The 22,389-nt window shown below is 30.4% G+C and overlaps 1 protein-coding gene across 1 annotated transcript in view; it reads right to left on the reverse strand.

Moving 5' to 3' along the window:
• Positions 1 to 429: 429 nt before the first annotated feature.
• The window catches only part of LOC123303033 (probable serine/threonine-protein kinase DDB_G0282963), a 51,158-nt gene continuing 29,198 nt past the window's right edge, over positions 430 to 22,389 (reverse strand). The window contains exons 3-9 of the mRNA XM_044886128.1: positions 6,426 to 6,647; positions 5,804 to 6,033; positions 4,023 to 4,065; positions 2,657 to 3,896; positions 1,272 to 1,474; positions 933 to 1,175; positions 430 to 776 (exon numbers count right to left, since the gene is read on the reverse strand). Coding sequence (XP_044742063.1) covers positions 430 to 776; positions 933 to 1,175; positions 1,272 to 1,474; positions 2,657 to 3,896; positions 4,023 to 4,065; positions 5,804 to 6,033; positions 6,426 to 6,647 — 2,528 coding nt within the window. The remainder of the gene's footprint in view (positions 777 to 932; positions 1,176 to 1,271; positions 1,475 to 2,656; positions 3,897 to 4,022; positions 4,066 to 5,803; positions 6,034 to 6,425; positions 6,648 to 22,389) is intronic.

Genomic DNA, 22,389 nt, shown 5'->3' on the forward strand with positions numbered 1-22,389 from the left:
TCAAATTGTGGTCCTAAATTAATTGATTTTATGAAGAGATGCAGCTGTTTGAAATTTTGGTTAAACATTGTGTTTTTTAAATTTTCTTTAATACTTTTGATGAGTATTGCAGATAAAAGGGGAGATATTTAAATAGCATTACTCAACTAGTATAGAATGACTCATTGTCTCACTCCATATAATTATTTACAAGGTGTCTCTATAACCAACCTGAAGAATCTTTCAACATTTTCACTTATTCTTGCGATTTTAAAATGTTCCAAGCGAATGTAATTCAATTGGCAATGCATTTCTTTAAAAATACACTTACTTTCGAAAACATTTCTAAAAAATGGTCTTAAAAAAATTTTGTTCGACCTGTATAACGTTCCCTTGATCCTGTAGATAGTTGGCAGAGACCCCTGTGTTTTAAAACTAAAATAAATCAAACTAATCCTGTTTACATTGAGAATTATTATACTGTGAATGTACATTTGTATCATACAACGCGATTTTTAATCGTTTACATTTAGCACGTCGATTCTTAAACCAAAATTGTACATTTTTCGGTTCTAATCGTGGGAATTTTTGTCTATATGGCATACGATTTAACTCCTCTGTATACTTTAAAATTAAATTATGTGACGGATGTGTACTTAACGAGAACCATTGTTCTAATCGTGGTACTTCAGTAACAGGATCGATAAATGTACGATTCCGTTTCCGGCGTTCATCTGATACGGAAACCGAAACAGATGAGGAGGACGATGAAGCGGCAGCCGCAGCTGCAGCGGCTGCTGCGGCGGTTAACGCTTGTAAGGTATTGATATTCGGCGACAACGAACTATTACCAATACCATTCATGGGGGTTGTTGATAAATTATGTGCAACTGATGACGGTTGATGTTGATGATGTGGTGTATGCGCATGTGACGGATGTTGTACATGCGCACCATGATGCGGATGATGATGTAAACCGTGTTGAGCTAAGCCAGGTATATAATGACTCATGTACATGATACTATGACTAAACATCGAATTTGGTACTAATGGGAAATTGGTTGCTAAACGATCTAACGTTGTACGATCTTCACCCAAATTATCCGTGGATAATGGTGGCGTTGATCCGTTACGTTGATGATAATGATGCTGATAATTACGTAATAGTGATGATTTTGTTGTACGAGATGATAAATCTAATTTATAAAAAGTGTCATTATCCAAAATATTTGTTTCTTGCTTAATTTTTTGTTCAGTATTATCGGTATTATCATTATCAGTATTATCTTTACTATTTACATTTATATTATCACTATTATTCACATTATCACTATTATTATTATCATCATTTACGTTATCATCCTCATCATTATCGTAATCGACATGGTCCTCATTGTCAGATGTGTCCATGTTGGTATTATCACTATTTAAGTTATTCCGTTTAGTATTTTCGTTTTTTGGTGAGGAATGATGGATTTTTTGATAATTCATTTCGCTTTTTATCACATTTTTTATATGTTCATTCTGGAAATTAAGGTTAGAATTAATATTTACAAGCCAAAATATGTGGCTAGAGATCGGACAAAGCCCCTTCATCCCTTCATATCAAATTCATCCGTATTTAAGGGTGAAAAAAGGAGATTAAATGTTTCCAGATTATGATTCCGGATCCTGAATGCTTATTCCTACACTTATTCCTACGTTTCCTTGCCCTTTTATCTTTAAGAGAGTCTCCTTGAGTGATGGGTTTTTTAAAACCGACTTTTTTGTTTTAATTTATTTCTTAAATATGTTGGTAAAGTAGTTTTTTAGAATTTCGTAGATGTTGTAAAGATACAGCAGTTGGAAGAAGCAAATTTTGGCCAGTTTAGATAAAAACTTGAGACTTTAAACGTATTTTTCTCAAAGCTGTTTTTTTAAACCTCATGGTAACTTTTGTCCTTTAGATGGGACAAAATATTTTACAACTGACCACAATTGGCAGATGGTTAAAATTTTGTTTTTCCCTTATTTTGAGCTTAATATTACAACTACCCGATATTTGAAAGTTGAGAAATAAAGTTAACCTAATATTTTTTCCAAATTTCCCGTACAAGGAACATAAAATATCATAGTTTGTGTTTTTTCGTCATTTAAAATTAAAAGTGAATCTCGCATATTTGAGACAAAAGTTATCGAGTGATTTAAAAGTGGCTGGTTATCATGAGGTTAAATTTTCCTTCATCAAAATTCGAGACTCAGCACATGTAAACGCACGTAATAAACTAGAATCATCTAAAAGTTTCGAGTATTTCTATTTTTACCTGATTCTAATTCATTCGATGCATTTGTTTGTTTCTCTCAGATAAGTTAATCAGACAAAATCGTGGAGGAAATTAGCGTCGTTTTTTTTTTCAGACGGGAGTCTTTGGAGTGGTACAACTTTCGTTCCAATGCAAATTTTTCTTTGAAATTTTTTTACATAATCTTAAAATAAAAATAATTGACTGATAAAAACCTCAGAGTACGTTCTTTTTATTCGTGATGAAAAACAATCCCATAAAAAATGTTTAAAAAATGGGACTCTTTTAAAACTAAAAAAGGTATAACTTGTCTTATAGGACTTCGCGAATCTCTAGCCACTTTTCTTCTTCTTCAAAAAAGGAGTATACTTACAATAATTGTAGGTGAGACCAGCGCAGGTGATCTTGGTGTACGGCATTCTCGATCACTTTCCGGATTATCAAAATGATGCTTCTTATTTGTGGTTAACGATAATGGACCAATTGGACTTAATATTGGACAATGTTCATTCTCAGGATCCGTATTATCAATTACGTCATCATCAATCACGTCATCTGATTCCGCATTCGATAATTCTTCAGACATACTTAAATTATGGACTTGATTTAAATCGCTCGCTGGATTCGAATGTTTGAACAACATCATTTGTGGATGATGCTGTATATCCTCGTGACGGCGCTGATGATGCATGTAATTATCCGCAGCCGCGTTTAGCGCATGCATTAAACTTGATTTAATTGAAACACCACCCGAAGGACTTGGAGCAAGTGAAGACGAAGACGAACGATTTACAATCGTATGATCATTCTCCATGGCTGAACTATGATTATTATATCCATTGACCATTCCCATCGATAAATGATTTGCTACCGCGGGAATCGTACGATTCTCCGCTCGTTTTTGGGCAGCTCGAGCATTCTTAAACCAATATACTACATTATTTATATCCAGCGGTTTTCGTCCTCGCCGAGATTCTAAATTATTCAACTCTTTGACGTAATGTTGGATTTGCTGTCGACTTGGATGTTGATTCTCGGAAAACCAACTTTGTAACTTTGGTAATTCGAGTTCTGGATCAAAACTTGTCCGCATACGTGTCTTTTGATTTGGATACTGATTTTGTACTGTCTGTAATGCGGGATGCATATGAGTATGTGTCGGATGATGATGTCCGGAATGTTCTACGATTGCAGCCGCAGCGGCTGCATTAAGTACAGCCGCTGCAACATTATTTGTGGTGGATGTAGCCGTGGTTGTGGTTGTTGTAGCCGTCGTTGTAATTGTCGATGTTGTTGTTTTCGTTGACTGTTGATTCGATTGACATTCGAGTAAAATTCGAGCATTATAGGATGCTAAATTCGAGTATAACAGATTATTTTCAGTATCATTGAAGCTATGAGCTTCATTTGTTGAGCTATATTGTTGTGATAAGGCTGCATTGACTATTGCAGCTGCCGTTACAGAGCTATTGGAACTATTATGTTGAGTTTTGTTTGTTATTGACTGTTGTTGTTGCGCATGCGCTACAGCAGCTGCAACAACAGCTCTTTGTATTGTAGTTGGTGATAATTGTGAAGTCCACCATTGATCAAATTTACGCCGATCATCATCTGATAATTCATATTGATTATTTGCTATCTTATCATTTTTGCTATTGTTATTGTTAATAGTACTATCCATAGCTTCTCCAGTGTTGCCATTTTGATTATTACCCCCACCACTATTATTTTTACAGTTAGTACTTGTGTTAGTAATCCCACCACCAGTGTTATTAGCACCACGACATAATTGGGTTAGTGTTAACTAAAAATAATTATAATGTTGTAATTAGCACAGGAAATATAATTGCCAATTATTTAATTAATTTATCAGTGTTGCCATCAATCGAGTAAACTGTGGGAGAGGGGGTGGAGTAATAAAAAAAAGAGTTATATTCTATATCTATGGAATTTTTATGGTCCTAAATCAATAAGTACGATGTGTTTGGAATGAATCGTAAAATGAACCCGATTTTATTACTTTGGAAAAATGTTTGTTTCCGGATTTAATGAACTAAGTTTTTAAGATAAATATGATCCAAAAAATACATAAATTGGGTTTATTCGACGATTTGATGAGCCGTTTCTGACATATCGCCTATTTCGGATCGATTTTAGGCGATATCTTGGTAAATACACATCCAATCGTTAAATGAACCTGATTTTTGTATTTTTTAGGTCAAATTTACCTTAGAAACTGAGTTTTATCGAAATCGGAAACAACAATTTTTTTTCGATTTTTTGCAATTTTTTTAAGGGGTTCCCCTTTAGAAAAATCGAAAAAACCGGGAAAAAAATTTTGTTTCAGAATTTGATCAAATTCATTTTATAAGGTAACTTTAAGCCAAAAAATACAAAAATCGGGTTTATTTGACGATTTGATGAGCCAGTTCTGACATATCGCCTATTTCGGATCGATTTTAGGCGATATCTTGGTAACTACACATCCAATCGTTAAATGAATCCGATTTTTGTATTTTTTAGGTCAAATTTACCTTAGAAACTGAGTTTTATCGAAATCGGAAACAACAATTTTTTTTCGATTTTTTGCAATTTTTTTAAGGGGTACCCCTTTGGAAAAATCGAAAAAACCGGGAAAAAAATTTTGTTTCAGAATTTGATCAAATTCATTTTATAAGGTAACTTTAAGCCAAAAAATACAAAAATCGGGTTTATTTGACGATTTGATGAGCCGTTTCTGATATATCGCCTATTTCGGATCGATTTTAGGCGATATCTTGGTAACTACACATCCTATCGTTAAATGAACCCGATTTTTGTATTTTTTAGGTCAAATTTACCTTAGAAACTGAGTTTTATCGAAATCGGAAACCAGCATTTTTTTTCGATTTTTTTGCAATTTTTTTAAGGGGTACCCCTTTAGAAAAATTGAATAAATCGGGAAAAATTTTTTGTTACAAAATTTGATATAATCCATTTTACAAGGTGATTTTGACCCAAAAAAGTCAAAAATCGAGTACATTTGACGATTTAGCTAGCCGTTTTTGAAATATCGCCCGATATAGTATAGAATGAGCGATATCTCGGAGCAATTTATAATGGCATTTTAGAGATTATTCATCTAAACGTAAAATGACCTGGACTTTTGTGTTTTTTGGGGCTTAATTACACTAGAGAACCCATAAACAAAGGCGTAATTATTTTGAAATTTATCGATAAAAAATTATATTAAAACTAGATCCATTCTCTTCCCAATTGACTTATTCAATTCAGTGACATTGGAAAATTATAAGTTCAGAAGGTGTACAATAAATTTGCAAACAGTTTTGAAAAGGTGACAAAACGAATTTGAAAATACAAATTTGGTAGCATGCTGGGTAAAAAGTTATGGGATTCGTTTTAAGTTAGAAAAAATCGAGTAATCACTAATAATCCCAAAAACATGCGCAATAACCGAGAAATGAAAAACCAAAAAAAAAAAGGCTAGATAAATAATCAAGTCGTTCTAACTTAAACAAATCCGAAATAAAAATGATAGATACCTCATCTAAAGGACATCCGGTTGATAAAAGCATATTTCTAGATTGTATTAGAAAAAATCGTAGCAATTTATCTTTAATATCCGATGCATATGTGGGTCGTGAACGATACACTTGAATTTTTAACGTTGCTATTGTCGTTAATTCACCCAAAATATCACCTACTGTCATCAATGGATTATCCGCTATTTTATCGAATGTCAACGCTTTCCAATTTTTTATTACAATCGACCCTAATTCAAAACGTAATTATTATTAGTATTTTTTTTTAATTGACTTGCCTGAGAAAATGATTGAACGTTGGTCGATTTGAACAGAAAAAGCAAGAGTTTGTATGATTTTAAAAGAAATCTGATCTTACAAATTTTTCATATATCTACGAAATAACCCTGATAAAAAAGTCAGATTAAAAAATTTCCACTTCATTCCGATTCAATCCAATAGAACTAGTCGGAAATTTCCAATTGATTCCAATTCATGAATGGGGTCGAATTGGAAATTTCATATTGGATCATATTGGATTGAATCGGAATTTAATAAGAATGGATTGGAAATTCCAACCACGAGATGAAAAATTCAATCATTTTCTCACCTATTTTCTATAAATAAATGGAATAATATTTACCTTTAGCAGCCGAAGAACTATCTGGTGAATAACCTAAACGATTTAATGCCACTTGTACTAATTCATGAAAGTACGTTGTGACTGGAATGATGACATAGCTATCGACTTCAACAATTGGACGTCTCCAATTATTTGGATTTGTAGTAAAATTATAATTAGTATCATCTATTGAGTATATTGTTTCTACCACACAGTGAACTGGTATCGATTTACCTAATTGTTATAATTGTGAATTAGTATTGGATTCAACAACTTTATAATCAATTCAGGAATAGATTCATTTAGTTTAATTCATCTAAATTACTCAATTTATTCCACCTGCGACATATACATCAAAATAGGGTATTATCGTTAGTAAAAAATAAATTGTGAAATTTGAAAAAAGTTAAAATTTATGTAAAAATAATACTTAAATATTCTGATTTCGAGTCATAAAAGCACTTTTTTCTTTTATAATATTAAAATTAAAAATCGTAATTTTTAAACTGTATATCACGTCACCTAAGTAAGCCCTGCTGTGATTTCATAGCGATATGAGTCATAGACCATCAGTTAGTTCAGTGTAGACAGCTGGGTATAATATATCCATCGATAATAAGTATTTATATTTATTATAATCAGATGTCTATGAATATATTTGTCAAACTGATTTGTGTTATTTCGTATAGTGATACCAGTTCTCTGAAGTCCCCTAAAAATTTAACTAGTTAATTATGATATAATAATGGACAACTATGCCAAGTTTCATTAAATTCTGAATGCAAAGTCTATTACCGATAGTACTACCTTAAGAGAAAAAAAAAGAATTATAACACTAATTCATGAATCAACTCCTGAATCAAAAATGATTTAAATCCAACACAAAATAAAATTAAACATAAATTACATAAAATTAACTGCTATTAATCAATTTTATAATCATCGTATTAAAATCGTATATGAACTTTAAAATTATAATAAGTATATACATATATATATATATAGTATATACCTAACTACCTACTAGATATATGTATGTATGTTAATATTAAAATATAATACTTAAACGTATATACTTAAAGTATGTGAAAATGTAAGGTAATCCACACATTCTTGTATGTTTTGTAAATAAACAGATTATAATAAGTACATGTATTAGAGGTACAACACTATACACTACATTCATACTGTTAAGAGTGTAGACATTATGTTTGTATATGTTGGTGAATATATTGTGAATATTGTTCATCAGCTCATGTTAGTCAAGTGAAACTTTACAGTCAAACTTACAGTGTAATACGTTCTTTATAATCGAATTGATAAGCAAGGAAAATACTATAAAATGCTGAAAACCTGTTTCAAAACAGCATCGATTTCAAAAATTCTTTTTATACCACGTATATGAAATATACATAGTATATTAAGTTTAGTCCCAAGTTTGTAAGGCTTAAAAATATTGATGCCACGCACAAAATTTTGTCATAGGTGTTCATAGAATCACCTAATTAGTCCATTTCCGGTTGTCCGTCCGTCCGTCTGTGGATACGATAACTCAAAAACGAAAAAAGATATCGAGCTGAAATTTTTACAGCGTACTCAGGACGTAAAAAGTGAGGTTAAATGAGCAACATAGGTCAATTGGATAGAACAAAAGTTTAAATGTAAAAAATGTTTCTTATCAAAAATTAAACAACTTTTGTTTGAAACATTTTTTCGTAAACATCACTGTTTACTCGTGAGGGCGCCAATTAGGCGGAAATTTTATAGTATGTACTGTACTTGAATATCAGTTATGTATGTATCACATGTATGTATGTGTTATGTGATAAAGAAATCAACACTGACTATGTATGGTATTTCAACAATTAACTCAGTCAATTGTTTGTTTTCACTTGTTTTATACTGTGTTCCTTACTCCTGCCTTCATTTGAAGTCAGAAGAGTTTCTTCTTGTTTTGAAATTGAATTTATTATTAAAGATACAACTTCTTTGTTATACTGTGAAAGTTTTAGACTTATGGAAATTTAAAATGCCCAGTGTTTGTCTACATGGACTTAAAAATTGGGTCCAGGAAGAAATAAGGAATGATATGTGTTAATGCAGATAATAAACTTTATCTTTGCTAAATTTGATCCCAAGCCATTCAGACGGGTCAGCATAATTGAGTAAAAAAATCATATATAATTTGACAGGAACCTGAGAATATTAAAACAAGTGAAAACCAACAATTGACTGAGTTAACTTTTTAAATACCATATTTAGACAGTGTTGAAAGTTGAAAGATAGACACTCTTAGATGGACACACATACATACACGTAACATATGCATAACTTATATTCCCATATAATACATACTATTTAATTTGTGCCTAATTTGCGTCCTCAAGGTTAAACAGTGACGTTTGAGAAAAAATGTTTCAAACAAAAGTTGTTTAATTTTTTATAAGAAACATTTTTTAAATTTAAACTTTTGTTCTATGTCTAACAGTTTATAAGATGAGTCCTACGGATCCAAGAACCCATTTACCTATGTTGCTCATTTACGAACGCGACCTCACCTTTTACGTACTCAGTATACTCCTTGGATATTGTATAATGTGCTGTTAGGTTATTGTCAGTTTCAAATAGATGCCTTGTCTGTTATATATACTAAGTAATATAAATTATATATGGTAACTCGAAAAAATCCGAAAACATACGATGTACGTTGGCTGAATAGGTAGTCCTTCTATATCGGTGGGTATAGAAGGACGGCTTTGTCGACCTTATATTTTTTTTTCCATAGCGGGCTTCTTATATGAAAATCGATTCTTCAAAGGAATACACACCAATAAACTCCAATAACAGAACGTTATAAATGAGTTTGTTCGGAATCTTTATTGAGGTTGAACTGTATTTTTAAATACTTGAGATATTTTTACTAATAAGCACTAATAAACACATTGTGTTACGCTAAACGCAGTGATCATGTAGGTAAGGTAAGGTAAGGTAAAGCAACCAAGCTCTAATAATATGTGAAAAAAATGAAAGCTTCTTAAGCTCGTAACAGGATTATTAGGTATTTAAATTGCAAACGTAAAACGTAAACGTCCTATACGTATCTTAACAGAACTATGAATATGAACTAGGTAACTTAAATAATAAATATTCATATTTTTATATTTTAAAAAATGTTTTTGTATTGTAAAAATGGTTGTTCGGTTCAATAACAATATTATACTATATAGAGGGTGTTTTCGGACAAATACTCATTGATAGCTCCCAAGAAAATGATTTTAACGATAAATTCAGCTAGAGTTCAACGAAATTTGACGAAACACAAAGAAATAATCGGAAAATTTTTTATTATAATACAAAAAATGATGTTTACAAAAAAAAATGACCATCTTTAAATCGTTTATATATCAAGTAAATTTTTTAATATCGCTTACGGTTCCAAATTTATAGATTTAAACTGTTGGAATCGGAATCCATTTTTGGGAATATTTAAGCCGGTGTAGATTTTAATGGGTCTCGACTGTTAAAATCGCTATGTAAATTACTGAACTTGTTTTTTTTCTTTTCAGTTTATATTTAACTCAGGTTTTTTGATTTTTTAAATAATCTTTTTTATTTTGTTGATTTTTATTTTCAGCTTATGTATGTATATATGTTTGGTCCTTTGAGACCAAACACGTGAACCGATTTTAATAATTATTACGTTAATCGATTAAGCTGTTTAACAGCTATTCAGCGATACCCCACTTGACATAGTTGACATAATTCAATTTGGCATCTGGTGGTCAACATATAGATTTTGCATTATTGCCATATCTTCAATAGCCCTCGCAAAATCGATTAGCATAAGAATAATCAAAATCGGCCCATGCGTATAGTCTCTATTGCGCCACATAGAAACACATATACATTCACAATATTGCATCTATTGATCGCCATTTTAAATTTTCATTACTGCCCTAGCACTCTTGAGACAAATCGCAAGGTTGAGACAAATCGATTGGCGTCAAAAAAAATAAAATCGGTCGACGCGTTGCATTCTTTACATTCTTTTTCACAATATGCAGTCTATGGGTCGCCATATTGAGTTTCCGTTACTACTATATCTTCAGTAGCACTCGCAAGGTTAAGACAAATCGACTGACGTCTGAATCATCAAAATCGGTCCACGCGTTTGTTCTCTATTATGCCATATAGGAACACACATATATAGACTTTTAAACACATTACCACTCCTTTGCGTGGCTCAGTCGGGTAAAAAAAAAACAATTCACCGGGAAAATTATAATACCAACAAAAAATTTAATTCTCAGTGCGTATTTGAACATAATTTATTAATCGACAATAAATTTCGAAATGTTTTCTATTTATTGTAAATAAATGATGAATTTAGTAACGATTTAATTCTATGAATTTTATAGAATCAATTTCATAGAATTATTAAAACTGAGTGTTGTTTTTGTTTATAACATTTCATAATATAAAATATTGTAAACAAAATAATAATTAATATTTGTTCGCTCGTGCGGCACACGAGAATCATCTAATCCCATACTTTTGCTATTTGCTATCTATGTTTCACGTGCCAGAATTTTTTGTTTATATGTCATAGAAGTTATATAAACACTCGCCGTACGTTTCTGTTTAGAACACGAGGAATTTTATTTATTGAAAAATATGTCTTAAGGTATTACGAGCTCCAAGGCTGTTTAGACTTGTGGTTGAAATAATTTGTACCTTATTTTCAGCTTATTTTGTTATGAACTTCATGAATGTAGACGAAAAATGAGAGTAAAATATTTCGAAATCTACCTTAGTTTTCGAAATATCGAAAGCTAAATAATTAAATAAAATTTTCATTTTTTGATATTTTGAAAATTACTTCAGATATCGAAAAATTTAATTCATACTTTTCGCCTTATATTGTCAAGATGTAACATAATTCACCATCAAAATTGAAAAAAATATATTTTTCTAAATTGTATCTCTACTAGCGTGCTCATACATTCTTAATTAGTCGTTCACAACGGGTTTTTTTTTCTTTTCAATAATTTATTTAAGGTTTTAACTTTAATTTAAATAGTTTTTTTCCCACCGACTAGTTTTGGAGAAATCTATGAAAACATCTACCGTTTTCTTATAAGACCAATGTTAAATATGCCTACTTTTGAAGCTATTTATTTATTTAAACACCCCCCCCCCACTTCCCCTAACATTTTCAGAATTGATTTAGACTTAGTCCAACTTCATAAAATTGACCTAGCGCTCGTACATCCTTAATTGGATTTTAATGCTAAGAAGTCTCTTCTAGTGATAGAAAGGTATTAGCTCGCATAGATATATAATATTTGACGGAAATGATGTATACAATCTTCTTAACCATACACATTTATATAACCACACAAATTATAAAGTTTATATTAAAAAGTAGGAAAACTGTCGCAATTATAAAAGACTAGGGGAGGAAATTAGAAGTGGGTATCTTTTGTCTTTTCATTTAATGAAAAAATCAGCTAAGTCTAATAGGTATGGTTTACATTTTTTTTTGCTTGTGTCGCTGGCATCTTGCGTTGAAATGCAAGAGTTTAAGCTCAAATTGTTACGCCATAATTTCGTTAATTTTGAATGGGTAGGTAATTGGATGTTTTAAATTTTTTTGCTTTTTTACCATAGAAGTAATAACATAAAACCGTAATGTGGCCATCCAAAAGATTTCTCGTTATAGAGATAGACCTAAAAAAAGTACGCGTATAGCCTGCGTCTGTCTTATATGACCTTTATGAAATACACAGGCATGCACGTGTTTATACAATAATTCAAAGTATTAATATAGCACTTTGTCATTTTGAGAGACAAAGAGGGAAGACGGTTTCTTTTTTCGGTCTCTTTTTTAACAGTCTATAAGTCACTTATAACGTTTCCCATGCTTTTAAGCCTCTATGTTGTATACACGGTGTTCTGTTATTGACTGCAGATCGTGAATCTACAGAATAAGCTCATAAAGACGATGGAAAAAGTTATTGACCATTTTTGGATCTGAGCCCTAACTTGGGCGCTACAGGTATGACAAAAATTGATAAATTTGTTCATTCCCTGAATATCATTCGATAACCAGCAGCCAATGATAATCAGTAGATATTAGTAAATTTTATTTAATAATATACAACTTAAGAAGGGATATCAACTGATTTCATTCGATTATATTATTTTGAAAAACATTAAAAAAAATTATTTCATTGGCTTTTGTCAAATCCCTACTTTTTATATTTTTATTATATTTTTGCAAAAGGCGTGTCTTTAATTTAACGTAAACAAATTGTTGGCTTAGCATGTCACATTTTTTTTAAATACGGGCTTCAAATTGAAATATATTTTAATACTAAGTCTAAAATTTTGATTTTCGCAAAGATTGATAATTTTTAGGCCTTTGATTTTGAAGTAATCATCCTGTCTATATTTTTACAAAATATAGATGCTACTTAGAACCTTGTATACTAAATAGAATACTAGAATATATAGAAAGCAAGAAGAGTATAAAACAGAAGAGAAGACAGAGAATAAGCTAAATCTTTCAACAAATCTGATTATATTATAATCCTAAATAAGAGGCGAAATGAAACCAAGCAGAGTTGAACCACGCCATGCTATAACACTGTATAGTCTTTAGTCTTTAGTCTTTACCATACACACATAAACATCTACATACATTCAAAATCATTCATTTCAACTCACAAAATAATACATCAATGATGGGTGAATAACTGGAGAAATCTCTATTGAAATGTACCTTCAATACCTTATATCGTCGAGGTAGAACACCCCACAATTAATCACTTATTAAAGAAATTCAAAAATAGAGATACTCTAGAATTTATTATCTTTAAATTAATTCTAGATTTTTACCTTGAAATTTGTATACACAGGTCGTGTGAAGTTTTATGAATACTGGAGAAATCTCTATGGAATTGCATTTTCTATACAATCGAGGTAGAAAACCATATAATTAATCACTTAATTAACCCGTCAGCGCTCGCGTAAAGGTTATACATAGTTGAAACATTATCTTTTAGACGAAGAAACGAAGGAATAAACTTTGAAAAATTGGAGCAGTAAGTCGGATTTGAATGCGGTTTTCGGAATTCGATTCGTTAGAGCGTCAGGAAATTTTGTGATGTAGTCTGATTTATAAGAAATTAAAAATATGCAATTAGCATAATTAATATGCATTTTATAATTGATAATAAATTCACAATTCAGTTAATAGAGATGAAAATGATTTCAAACTTGTTACACGGGCGTTTTTGGGGTCGATGAACACGAATATCGTGACAGAATTGGTCTCAGAGGTATGTGGTGCAACGGTATACTCGTCGCCTCCTGAAATTTTCGAGAAATTCGTCATATAATCAGTTAATTGGGTGTTTTAGGGATCGCAGAACACGAATATTGTGACGGAATTGGTCTCAGAGGTACCTGGTGCAACAGCATCGCCACCGCCGAGTTTAGTTTTCGTCACGATATTCTTGTGCAAAAAAACCACGGGTAACGAGTTTGGACTGATTATATGACGAATTTCTCGAAAACTCAATAGGCGACGAGAATACCGTTGCACCAGGTACCTCAGAGACCGATTCTGTCACGATATTCGTGTTCAGCGACCCCCAAAAAACTCTCGTCCCTTTTTCAATTGCAAGTAAATGAGAGCTTTTTGTTTCGATTTAATAATTTCGATGTGCGATTATTGGCTCATTCTATAATTTTAATTATACGTTCATCATTATCTATGTTTAACTAGAAATTTTATTCTCATTAGATGAATAAAATCTCTTGTTAAACGGATATGGCCTTTAGCAAGAACAAACACTGCTTTGTTTAACGCTTTCTCTACAATAACATGTTTTCAAGTTCAAGCTCAAAATGCATATGTTATGCGATTGATATGTATCCGATAATGTATATTCATTGCCATTAGCTATGTAACCATAAAATTGAACATGTGCTTTGGTACTCATCAAAAGTATTAAAGGAACATTTCTTGAACACAAAAACTTATGTATCTTTGCGAAAAATAATCAAATTTGGAACCACAACATCTTAATTGAAAGCTTGAACTTTCCAATTTTGAAATCTCAACTTTTTCCAGGTTTGAATTCTATTTTATTACCTCTTGTCGCTTTATACGGGTTGAAAGGATGACAAATGTTATCCCCAAATTTTTTATAAAGTTTGGAAGCGTACCAAAGTTTTAAACTGAGTAGTTCCAAATTCGATGATTTTTTAACCCCCGAACTAAAATAGGGGTGTAATAAGTTTGACCGCTATGTGTGTGTGTTTGTCTGTCTGTGGCATCGTTGCGCCTGAATGGATGAATCGATTTTAATTTTTTTTTGTTTCATTTGAAAGGTAATTTAACGGAGAGTGATCTTAGTTCAAGAGCCATCTTAGAGTTCCGCCCTCCAGAAAAAACTAAATAATTGACGATGTTCTTCAAAATCGATTTAGTTTGGAAAATGCATGACAAATAATTTTAACATTTAAATAATTACTATGGAAATGAATGGAAAATAATTAAGTAATTCAAAACAATAATTCAAAAGAACAAAATCAACTCAAATATTTCAATTTCAATTAAAATATTTCCAAAACTTTGTCCCAAAAAATGATAGCTCTCTAAGTATCCTTTTCATCTCATCTGATGTCCTTGACCATCACTTTGATATTGATTTAAGAAGAAGTGTTATAAGATTAAAGTGTTTATCTGTGCGTCTGTGTGTTTCTCAGTGACATCGTAGCCCCTAAACGGTCGAACTGACTTGATTGATAACATTTTATAGCTAAGTTTCCAAAAATCGGTTTACAAGGAATAAATCGCATTTGTCGGGGGTTTGTTAAATTTTTTAAATTTCACTTGTCGTAGAGATGCATCTGTTTGAAAGTTTAGTAAAATTTTGTGTTTTTTAAATTTTCCTTTAATATTTTTATCAGTATATATAGAAGAATATTTATTATGATGTTACGTAATATGTGTTATTATTTGACTATAAATATTATTATAAACGGGAATTTTCTAACTAATTATAACTCTGCACTTCGATCTCGAACAATCTTGATCAGAAAAGCTTATAGATAAATATTGTGAATCTTGCCAGAAACCCTATTGGTCCAATTTTTGTATACCCCCTTCTTCAAAGAAACAGTTAAATGATTCAACTCAAAAATTTTATTATATGCCCTGTTTTTTTAGCTTTTAAAACGGCCTTTTTGGAAAATCACAAAGGGCCTTTTTGACGTTAAATAACCCATAGAATCAAGAGTAACTTTTACTTGATCCAAAAAAATGTCATTTAACTGTTTCTTTGGAGGGGGGGGGGTATACAAAAATTGGACCAATAGGGTTTTTTTAAGATTTACAATATTAATCTATAAGCTTAACTGATCAGGAATCAATTAACAAAATGCGGTACTCATATTTTGCACACTCAACCCCATCCAGCACCTACTGCTTATCCTTAGATCACTGCTGTTTTAGCAGATCTATTGCAGGTATAAATAGAACTTCTGAGAACTAATTACAGATTTTTGTTGATAGGAATCATAAGACATAATTATAAAGAATTCATATTGACAAGAGTCTAAAAGTGGCTCGGATCTGCTTTTTAAACATATGTTCCACAAAAATATAGACTTATAAATTTTATTTCGGACTAATTACAGGCATACCAGCCCCCTTTAGTTATAATAGTCTGAAATTTGATATATAGGTTGGTTTCCCCAGTAAATCGATGGTATTAAGACAGAGGTTAATTTTAGTAATTTGGAGGAGTTATCCTGAAAATACCACGTTTTCTTACATTTTCCAAAAATTTTGCACACCCAAATGGAGCTATTAGGTCTACATTTAGATTGCTTTAGTTTCAAGGAAGAGCTTTTAGAGATGTCAACTTCCCATTCACCTTTACCATTTTTAATGCCGAAATATAATAGATTTTTTCGGTTTTTGAGAGTTTGGTCACTTTCACAGGCTTCCCAATTTGAATCCTCCTGGTTCAAGAAACTCCATCAGCTCAACAAACTGACAAAAGTGCGATAATTAGGTTGAAAGAATGACGAAATCGATCAAAGCCTAAAATTTAATCGAATGGCATTTGAAGAAATTGATTTTAATTAAATTTAATTAAGCAAACTGTTCCATAACTTCACACCCACCAAAAATTCCATTGCAGTAAAAACACCTAATAAAGGGAAAATATGACCATAGGTAAGGAGGTCTGTTGCTCACAAATCTCTATCTCTATATATTATAAATGTGAAAGAAAGTATGTTTGTTTGCTTGTTTTAATAACAAAATACAATTTATAAAGATATATTTAAAAAAAAATTTAAAAATTAATTAATTTGACATTATCATAAATTACAGATTCCTGTAAAAATAGTTAATATAAAATATTTTACGGCCATCTTTTCTGATATACTCAATGAATAATTACGACTATTATACATTTAGAAAAATAGAAAGCTATACATAAATCTTACCATTATTTCGAGTGTTATAGAAAGGGGATAAGCGAGAGCAATCTTTATCAATCTGAACTTTAAAACCCAGCGAAGCGGGTGAGTATCACTATAGTTTTTTTATATATTTTTATTTTTAAATCAATCACAACACAAATACTTATATGATATGAGGAGATAGATGTCAAATAAAATCACATTCCTCTCTAAGTAGACAAGATGATAACAACAAAAATAGCTCATAGAGTACAAGGTTCACTATTATATTACTACCTAATAGGTACATACCTATTACCTACATACTACCTACCTAGTACTAAATATAATAGGAATGTATTCTATTCTTAGGGATTTATAAACTACATATAATAATATAAAATACATATCCATATAGCTCTTACATACGTAGGTAGTTATGTACGTTTATAAATACTTAGATTAGACTTATATAAAGAACCTAAACCTAGGAATAGACTATTTTAAAGTAGACTAGAGTGTGTTTGTTGTGTCTAGTGGTGTCTAGTATGTCTACATATATATGTATATTTATGTATGGATGTATATACCTACAGTTGAAATCGATTGTAACGACATCGTTTATAATGAAAATTCAGTTATTACGACTGGTAATCGGAAAAAATAGACAATCAATTTATAGACCCGAAGTATTGTTATAATAGGGTATTCTACTATCTTACAAAATAAAACAATATATGCTTTTATGACTCAAAATCAGAATATTTAAATTTATTTCCACATAAATTAATTTTGATCAAATTATACTATAGAGGATTTGGCTTAGTTCTGAAGATTTAAGCCCTTACATTCAAAAATGGGACACTATTGCAGAAATTTTTAAATCATGTATATATGAAATATATCAAGGTATATTAAGATTAGTCTCAAGTTTGTAACGCTTAAGGATGTATGAGCATGGTAGTGGAGCACAAATTTAAAAATAGATATTTTCAATTTTGATGATAAATTTATATTATTACTTGACGATATAAGACGAAAAGTAAGAATAAAATTTTTCGATATCTGGCTTAATTTTCAAAATATCGAAAATTGAAAATTTTGTTTAATTATTTAGCTTTCGATATTTCGAAAACCAAGACACATATCGAAAAATTTTATTCTTATTTTTCGTCTACATTCATGAAGTTATAACAAAATTCATCATCAAAGTTGAAAATAAGATAAAAATAATTTCAGCCCTTAATCTACCCTGCTTTTACATCCCTTATATGGACTGTGACACTTAGTTTTTTTCTTTTCTAATTCATTGCTAATATGTTTACTTTCTATTAAAAAGTTTTTTTTAAATTTGTTTTCATTCATTCCAAATGAAAATTATCAAAAACTTCCAAAATATGTCGTTTTTTGAGATTCCTCCATAAGAGCCAATGTATTTTATATCGATTTTTAATGACTTTTTTCTTAAAAATTTGCACGGATACCTAAGCTGAAATTTTAACCACATATTCTTTGAGTAAAAGACTACCTACAAACAAATTTTGATGTTTCCCTTATACGGTTTCTTAAAAGTCGTTATAACAGATTTTGACTATACATTGATGTAAATAAATGTGTATTTAAGAGAAAGGAATAAATGAATGGATAAATTTGTACAACGGGAACATTAAAGCTGTTGAGATTAAAATAACCAACATCCAGTATTATGATGAATCTAATGCATACTGTGTGTAATGAGTGATTTTAAATGATTGACTGATTCATAAGACTTGATAAATAAAGTATCACGCCCAAAGGTATAAAATACTCTTTCTTAATTCAGTACAAAATACTGTTTCTTAATAGGGTAGTGATAAAAAAATTATGAAATTTGAAAAAAGTTAAAATTTATGTAAAAATATACTTAAATATTCTGACTTCGAGTCATAAAAGCACATTTTTCTTTTATAATATTAAAATTAATATTCGTAATTTTTAAACTGTATATCTCGTGACCTAAAACACGGGCAATCCTTGATGTGATGTCATATCGGTATGAACCATAGACCGTCAGTTAGTTTAGTGTAGACAGCTGGGTATAATATATCCATAGATACTAAGTATTTAGAATATATCTGTCAAACTTATTTGTGTTATTTCGTATAATGATACCGATATTACGTCATCAAATTGGATGCCCGCGTTTTTGACAGTTTAAAAGAGGTTTAAAATTTAATTTAAGTTTTTGGCAAGAAAGCGTGTGTATTTTTCCGGAATAAATTTTTTATAGCTTTTTATTAGCAAAATCAACATTTTGATGTACTTTTTCAAATATAGTAGTGAACCTTATTGCTTCGTTAGAAGCCATAAGGATTAGTTGACACACGTAAGTGTAGCAAGTAAATATGAACCAAAAAAATATTCTTTTGAAATCATGTCAAGAACATATTTCTGGCAACTAGTACTTTTTTTTCTTCTGTGTAATGGGTAAAACCAAAACATTCATTTATTCTTTGATTTTTCTATTGCAGACGCAATGGATTGAAACAATAAATACTGGATTCAACAGATATGGTGAGAAATTAATTTATTCATTAGTTATTTGATTTCAATGTTAATCTAATTGATAAAATCTATTGAATATTCATAGATTTTTTACTATAAGATAAATAGTTTCTGCTTATTCAATCTTAGAACTATGTAATTTTTTGAGTATAGTAGAGTAAAATTACGCCTTGGGTATGGATTAAAAGTTCGTTCAGCGAAACTTTGTGGTTTTTCTTTTCACATCAAAATAAGTATTTTTTGAAATTTTTTACTTTCGCGGAGTGGTACAACATGTCTAATCAACAAAATGGCGTCAAAAATGGAATTTTCTTACCCGTAAAATGACTCCTTGATCCATATTTTGGCGAAAAACCGAAAATTTAACACTTTTTGGAAATAATTGTTTGGGAGGTGTATGGACTGGCTTTGGGGGGTGTTTTTTGCTTTGGCTTCAGAAAACTATTTTTCAAAAAGGTCTGTACGGTTCAATGCAAAATTATTAAATTTTAACCCCCGCGCTATTAGGGGAAAGGGGTGTATGGAATAAATGTATCTTAAAAGATTTTAAAAAGAGGTCAAAATAGTTTTAAATGATAAAATAACCCAAAACTTTAGATGTTTTTACTAATATAGCCCTTTTTACAACATTCAACCAATCCCAACCTCTCCCACTTTCATACTTTTTGCAAATTAAGAATTTTTATGACGTATAAAGGGAGTTTTGGGGTCGCTGATCTCGAATGGTTTAAGGTATTTCTAACGACATCCGACTAAAAGCAGTTTTGTAAAAAGTATTCCAAAGAGGTTGTTTTTTTGAACGATATATGACGTTGTAAAAGAAATTGTAGAAACATTTGATATTTAACATTTTTAATTAGCAATTTTGCTACAGAAAGCAACTTTGCAAGCAAAACTAGATATATGTAAATATGAAAGCATGCGTTGTAGCGTTGACAGATTTACTGCACTAATACAAATACTATTTAGATAACTATATTTTTCCTTTAGTTTTCTGAATGACAATTATTTGTTTTGAGATTAACGATCATCTAATAGTATAAATTCTATGATTTAATTAAAATAGATATCAATAACAAATATAACTAACTGGTCATTTGTTTAATTTCAATGTCAAATCTCAATTAATATTATAATTCATATTTTATTCACTTTATATAAATACAGAGTGATTCGCTTAATATTAAATAAATACTGATTTCAATGAAATTTACTAAATTGTATTTTTAGTGCTTTAATGTTTTGAAAAAAAGTTTGATTGGTAGCATTGCATTGATAAGCAATAAACAAAGCGTTAAATTTCCAAAAAATTTCTTAAAATATCTATCGATCCTATTTGGTAGATATTGAAATGTGGTAATCGTTAAAATTTACAAATCATTGTTGATACTGAAAAAAAGATGCAGAAATTTTTGTAGTAGAATCTTCAATAGAAATGGGTCCCGTTTTTATACGATGTATATATGAAACATATCAAGGTATACTAAGTTCAGTCCTAAGTTTGTAACGCTTAAAAATATTGATGCTACGAACAAAATTTTAGTATAGGTTCATAAAATCTCCTAATTAATCCATTTTTAGTTGATAACTCAAAAACGAAAATATATATCAAGCTGAAAGTATAGCGTGCTCAGGAATTAAAAGTGTGGTTCGTAAATCGACAGCAACATGGGCCAATCGGGTCCGTAGGATCCATATTATAAACATATATGTTAGAGATAGAACAAAAGTTTAAATGCTATATGTAAAATGTTCCTTATAAAAAATAAACAACTTTTGTTTGAAACATTTTTTCGTAAACAAACTGTTTACCCTTGAAGGCGCAAATCAGGCGCAAATTATATAGCATCTATTATAAGGGAATATCAGTTTTGTGTGGCTATCTAAGAGTGACTATCTTTCAAACAATTCCGTAATCAACAATGTCTATATATGGCATATATATATTTTATTTAGTTTTAAAAACAACTAACTTTTTTCCTAAAGGTGGCATAAATTGAACGATAGAGACGTTAAAGCAACGTGAACGGCGCCGTTTAAGACAAATGGAGCAATAAATTTGCCAGACGATTTTTATACTTCAAAATTACGTTGCAGAAAACCAAATAACATTTTTAAATTTTTAATTTCCCAATTATTTATAATTATTTAGATCTATTTAAAAATAAAATTCTTATAAAACATAAGACATTCTAGGAGGTGAATAAGGGGGTGATTTGTAAGGTTGTAGGTTGGTTTCTATATCGTAATAAGTATATGTACACAAGTATTTTATTCATTTATAAATTCTATGAATGTTTATAATCCAGGAATTGTAATAGGATGGATTATATATTAGTTCATATAAGAATTGAATATGTATTAGATCAAGTATAAGTCTGTCTCATACATCTAGTACAAAGCACCTTTCTATACTATTTGTAGTCGGGTAAATAAACCGAAAAATACTGTCAAATGTTAAAAACTTCGACAGCACCGATTTAAAAAAATTTTGTTTCTACGTATTCCATAGACCTTTAAAAATTGGAAAAGTTTCACCACTCCTCTCCAACCACCACAGCAAGAAATAGTCTGCAAAATGAATATTTTATCTACGAAATTGGCTCTAGGTGGGCTTGGACACTGAGCACAAATCCGGGATCCAAATTCAACAATAACACAGTCCTTAAGGACGTATGAGCATGGTAGTGGGGGCACAAATTTAAAAATAGATATTTTCAATTTTGATGATAAATTTATATTATTACTTGACGATATAAGACGAAAAGTAAGAATAAAATTTTTCGATATCTGGCTTAATTTTCAAAATATCGAAAATTGAAAATTTTGTTTAATTATTTAGCTTTCGATATTTCGAAAACCAAGACACATATCGAAAAATTTTATTCATATTTTTCGTCTACATTCATGAAGTTATAACAAAGTTCATCATCAAAGTTGAAAATAAGATAAAAAT

This window comes from Chrysoperla carnea, chromosome X (genome assembly GCF_905475395.1).
Source record: "Chrysoperla carnea chromosome X, inChrCarn1.1, whole genome shotgun sequence".
Classification (NCBI taxonomy): Eukaryota; Metazoa; Arthropoda; class Insecta; order Neuroptera; family Chrysopidae; genus Chrysoperla; species Chrysoperla carnea.